The following is a 6,000-nucleotide window of genomic DNA, read 5'->3' on the forward strand; positions in this document are numbered from 1 at the left end:
CGCCAGAGAGACAGACAGAAAGCGAGGAATCACTACCCAGGAGGGATGGCCACACCATAATCCCTTTTCCTTCATTCTCCTCTTGGGATCTTGGGCACACACAAATACGTGCCTGGTGGGAGTTTAAGTCACTAGGTCCAAGACTTGAACTGCTGTCGACTATGTGGGAGTCCAGTGATCTAACCATTATGCCATCTGCTGGTCCCCTGAAATAACTTTCAAAAGCCAGTTTGTGAGTATCTTAGAGTATCTTGGGAGCAATAAATTTTATAGAAAGTGAAAAGAAAATCTAGGAGATATCATAGGCACAGATTGGAAGTACTTTTTGCTATTGATATTATAGACTTTTTATAAATCTTGTGATTGCGTGGTTTATCATTCAAGTCAGTATGCTTTTAAGTGAAAGGATTGCTGTTGCTAATTAAACTGGGACAAAGATGGAAATACTCAGTCATCGGAAAAGTCATGACATATTTGCAATGCAAAACTGTGTCATGACTTTTCTAATGACCCCTGTAAACACCATCCTGGGCAAACTAGGCAGATGGCCTACATCATATTTAAGGGTCAACACAGAAAGCTCAGGTTCTTGATCCGGACTGCCAGGGCTTCAACCCTGGCTCTGTCACTCACTACCTGTCTGTACTCAGCAAATTAGTTAGACCTCTTCTTTCCTCAATTTCTTCATCTCATCTCTCTCTCCAATCCACATGGTGGAATCTTAGCTGCCCCTTGCCCTAAGCTTTATGATGTATTGTGTCAGCCCCTGGAAATGCCGTAGTTCTCTTGATCCAAAATCTAAAACTCCCAAGAAAGGGAGTCATTGGTCGAATTTGAGAAGATGCCCATCCTGGACCAGTCAGCTGTGACTGGGGAATAATGGCGGTAACGGGGTGGTGGTGGAGTCATCACAGTACAACATCATGTTTTTCTGTGCATGGGAAATGGAGTGGAGGTGCAATTCCCAGAAAAGGAACAGTTAGGAGGTCACACTGCACTTCCAGAATAACTTGATTAGCACTTTGTATGTGAGTTTCCCTCACAAGACCTTCTGTTGCAGATGGGCAAAGATTGGGACAGTCTCATATGTGAACCTGACTCAAGGGATTGATCACAAGTGCCAGTAGTACAAGATACTCATAAAGGGACTGAAAGTAAATGGACTTGAGCATTATCCTTAGAAGGAAATAAGTTAACTAACAAATGGCAAGCATAAACTGGTTATATAAACAACATTCATTATGTGATCATTTTAAAGCCCCTACTTTTTTTCCTAATTTTTTTCCGGTTGTTCTAGTATTGCCAGTTTATTGTCATATAGCTGCAGCGGTAAATCTTTTTCAAAGGTGTTTCTCTATCACGGTATGAGAGTGGGGAGCCCTGCAATTAGTTACCACAAGAAACTGAGCCAGGCTTCTTGGCTGTCAGAGTGATTACCGGGGCTGGGGACCATTTGTCATTTGTAGAGTGTCAGAACTTTCACAATGCCCTTTCTCCGAGGAACTCGAACTGGACGTGTGCCCTGCAGAAGGCTCGTCGTCTTTCCCAGGAGAATGTGAGCAAAGGTCGCTGTGTGTGGGAGATAAATTCCTCTTCTTTCTTCCCTGCTAAGTTATTTCTGAGGCCTGGATGGGGTGGGGATGCTGTGACTTTTGGGAGAAGAAAGGTTTGGGAGGTGAGCTGCTGCTGTTTCCATGTCATGGCAGGAGCAGAGCTGGCAGTGAGAGGCCTTAGTTACAACCAAGCTCAGCGGAGCAGGGCCACACCTGACCTCTTGCTACTGGCAGTGAGGAGGGCAGTAAGGACACTGGCGTTGCCCCCACGGAGGTTGAAAGTGAGTCCTTTCAGTTTACCATTGGAGCACGTTCTTTCTAATATAATAAAACCTGTCTCGAAAATCCTTCCCAACTCTAACCACTCAGTCTGAGCCTGAATTCTGTGCCCCGGTTGGTAAGAAAGGAAGGTATAGAGTATGGCAGGAGGAGAGGAACCGACCTTGTCTGGGCTCTGTGTACCAACAGACATCATGCTCTACTGTCCACTCCAGACTGAAAAGGGTTTGACGCTTCACTGAGTACATTCCTCTTGGAATGTTGCGGACTAAAACTTGCACCTACAGGAAAATACATATAAACATATTTGCATTAATTTGTATAACATCAGCTAACTTGAGAGGGAATTCAGTATTTCTGAGTCACTTTGACAAATGAGGCAGAAAGTAGAACAAAGGTTATTGTAACAAAGGAGACCGGACTAGAGGAAACCTGCTTAAGCACCTGAATAGACAGATTTCCTTGCAAGAGAAAGGTGAGGGCCAACCTAGGATTCCTGCCACTTCTACATCGGAAGTGTTGGATGTATTTTAAACACATACAAAACACGCTGTGCCAGGCTGCTGGTTCTAGAAAAGACACAGCAAAGCCTGGGACTCATTTGACGTGTGCTCTTGTCCAGAGTTAGCACTGTGCGGCCCCTCCTCTGTCGGTAGGCTTAAATTAAGCCTTGTTGCAAATTAACCATCTCTTTGTAACCAGCCTTTCTGCTGATGCCAGGGAAGGAAAGTGCAGGCACATGTTAGCATTTGAGGTTCTGTAGGAAAAGGGCACACGAACAGTGACGAATAGAGCCCTTCAGATTACTTTGCGCAATGGCAGAGAAGAAGTGTGACCTTGCAGCGAGCTAGCTGTTCTACAGGGAGTACAGCTGCTGTTGGCAGGAACGCTTAATAAAAATGAGGTTTCGTTCATCTCAAAATTGCCTTTAGAATAAAGCAGTCCGATTGTGCATCGTGAAGAAGAGGACTCACACTAAAACATTTATATTTCCCTTGCTAGCATTACCTACCGGGGCTTACACTTAAACAGCACTGCTGTAAAGAGCCCTCATCTACACCCTTCTGCTTTTCATGTAAGACAGTGTTATAGGCTACATTGGGAGATGTTCAAATGTAGAATGTAGTATTAGGAAATCCTATTCCATTGTTCATTCATGGTTTTTTCACCTGTGTAATCTGCATTTATTAACTTATTCTTTCTAATATAATAAAACCTCAGAAACATGCTGTTCTTCCCTGCTGTTAGGACCAGGGTCAGAATCGTGAAGTCATTTCTTTTCCCAGCTCTGTGCAGCCACCTCAACTCCAGGATGTACAACTGGGTAGTAGGTGTCCTTTGGGGACAGAACCTACTGTCAAGCCAGCTGTTATAGGGACAGTAGCCAAAGATCTTGTAACTTACAATGCAGCAGTTTTGCTAATGTGTAGAAACTGGTTTCTAAAAAGCTTTCAGTCATTAAGTTGGTCCTCCCAACACCCTCTTGCTCTGTTTAATCTAAGAGGCTTGTTTCTGTTGCCCCTTCTCCAGCAGATCAGCTGTTACTTTTCATTTCATGGCTCACTGATGAAACTCTCCAACTTTTTTTTTTTTTTTTCGAAAGGACCCATCTGTTTCCTTTCCAGGATTGTGACTTCTGAAGGTATCATCTTTGGCAGTGTGGGTAGATAAAGGGTTTCCAAGAATAAACAGATAGGTTTTTAACGCTCTATGCCAGCATGCAACCAGGACAGAGGGTCAAAAACCAGGACAGAAATACTCCTGGAAAGCCATGGTCTTCTGCTCAGTTTTAAATCTTTTTTTTTTCCCTTTGGAGAGGTTTTTCGCTATAGGGCGCATGCGCTTGCCAGACAGACAGAGAGAGACATAGAGACAGAAAGCGAGAAATCACCCCCCCGGGGGATGGTCACGCCACAATCCCTTCTCCTCCATTCTCCTCTCGGGATTTTGGGCACACACGCACACACGCCCGGCGTGAGTTTTAAACCACCGGGTCCGGGACGCGAACTGCGGTCAACTACGTGGGAGTCCAGTGACATAGCCATTACGCTAACTGCTGGTTCCCCTCAGTTTTAAATCTTAATGGGAAAAATTAGAACCAGTAAGGAAGTCTAGTGTGTTTTCTCACAGGTAGGGATGTGTTTCAGTCTCTACTGGATGTCTAGGTTCTCTGCAGATTCCCCTTGAGTAGTCTTTCATTGTGCCCTGTCTTAATTTACACTGGCAAATAACTTTTTTTGAGAGAGACATTTTTGTTATTGGGCACACGCACTAATCAGAGAGACAGAGACAGAGAGACAGAAAGTGATAAATCACTGCCCCCCCGGGGAGGATGGACACACAGCAATCCCCTTCTCCTCCACTCTCCTTTTGGGCACACACACGTACACACACCCAGTGTGAGTTTTAAGCTGCCGGGTCCAGGACTCAAACTGTGGTTGACTACAGGAGAGTTCAACAATGTAACCATTACATCATCTGCTGGCTCTGGCAAATAACTCTTTTAACATCCTTGTCTACTATTCTATCATCTGAGTTTCACATCAGCTTTGATTAATTTTCCTCATTATTTATTTGTTTATTTTTAAGAGAGATTTTTGCTACAGGACTTGTGCGCTCGCCAGAGAGATAGAAAGTGAGAAATCACCCCTCAGTGGGGATGGCCACACCACAATCCCTTATCTTCCATTCTCCTCTGAGGATTTTGGGCACACAGGTACGTGTGCCTGGAATGTTTTGTTTTTTTTTTTTTTTTGAGAGATTTTCACTGTAGGGCGCGTGCGCTCGCCAGACAGACAGAGAGAGAGAGAGACATAGAGACAGAAAGCGAGAAATCACCCCCCAGGGAGGATGGTCACGCCGCAATCCCTTCTCCTCCATTCTCCTCTCGGGATCTTGGGCACGCACGCACACGCGCCCGGCGTGAGTTTTAAGCCACCAGGTCCGGGACACGAACCGCGGTAGACTACGTGGGAGTCCAGCGACATAGCCATTACGCTAACTGCTGGTTCCCTGCCTGGAATGTTTTAAGCTGCCAGATTTGGCACTTGAACCATGGTCAACTACATGGGAGTCCAGCAACATAATGATTACTGCATCTGCTGGTTCCAATGTTCCTCTTTATTATGCAATATGTTTTCTTGCTTTTCATGAGTCATAATTTTTTGTTGAATACGAGATATTTTACATTTTACCTTGTTGGTCACTGAATATTTTTGTATTCTTGTAAATATTTCTATGTCTTGTTCTAGGATGCAGTGTGACCCCTGCAGGTCTGGCTCCATAGTTTTTGTCAGATGGCACTGGAGCAGTGCTCATCTAGGGGTATCCCTTCTGTTTCCTACCAGTGACCCAGATGTCATGAGTTGTTCCAGTCTGGCTGGTGGGCACAGGCCCTACCCTAGGTCCAGCATGAACACCAGGAAATGTTCTTTCTAATCCAGTCTCATGGCTCTTTCTTTGCCCGGAGTAGTTCCTTCCATATAAACACTGGTTAGTGCTCTACTTCTTAACCCAGGGAAGACCCCAGAGTTCTCTCGCTGTGTAGCTTTCTCAGGTACTCTGACCTGTGGGCCCTGGCCACCCTGGTTCTCTCTGGATCCTCCATACTGTCTTTATGATGCAGGAAGTCTGGCAGGCCCTTCCAAGGCCCCCTTCCTGCACTGCAGCCTGGAAACTTTCAGAGCAGCACTTGGACAATCATAGGCCTGACCCCATTAGTTTCCCCTTCTCAGAAATCATTGTCCTTCATTGCCTGATGTTTGACGTCTTGTAAACGGTTGTTTCACATATTTTGTCTACTGTTTCTTATTTTGTGTGGGAAGGAAAATGCAGTACCTAGTCTTCAATCTCAGCTGTCTGAGACTTTTTGCTTTCTGTCCTTCCTTCTCTAGCACCGGAAAGTTTGATGCAGGCCTTGGAAGACTTGGATTATCTGGCAGCGCTGGACAATGATGGAAACCTTTCTGAATTTGGAATCATCATGTCGGAGTTCCCTCTTGATCCACAACTCTCAAAGTCCATCTTAGCATCCTGTGAATTTGACTGTGTGGATGAAATGCTAACAATTGCTGCCATGGTAACAGGTATTCCTTAATGACCAGTCCTTTGTATGTAGAGGCCACTTTTTTTTCTTTCTTTTTTTTTTTTTTTTTTTTTGGGACTTTTC

General features: G+C 44.8%; 1 protein-coding gene across 1 annotated transcript in view; it reads left to right on the plus strand.

Annotated features, from left to right (window-relative positions):
* The window catches only part of DHX32 (DEAH-box helicase 32 (putative)), a 47,895-nt gene that overhangs the window by 31,241 nt on the left and 10,654 nt on the right, over positions 1–6,000 (plus strand). Inside the window, exon 7 of the mRNA XM_006143896.3 lies at positions 5,726–5,917. Coding sequence (XP_006143958.1) covers positions 5,726–5,917 — 192 coding nt within the window. The remainder of the gene's footprint in view (positions 1–5,725; positions 5,918–6,000) is intronic.

Source organism: Tupaia chinensis, unplaced genomic scaffold (assembly GCF_000334495.1).
Source record: "Tupaia chinensis unplaced genomic scaffold, TupChi_1.0 Scaffold000113_1, whole genome shotgun sequence".
Lineage (NCBI taxonomy): Eukaryota > Metazoa > Chordata > Mammalia > Scandentia > Tupaiidae > Tupaia > Tupaia belangeri.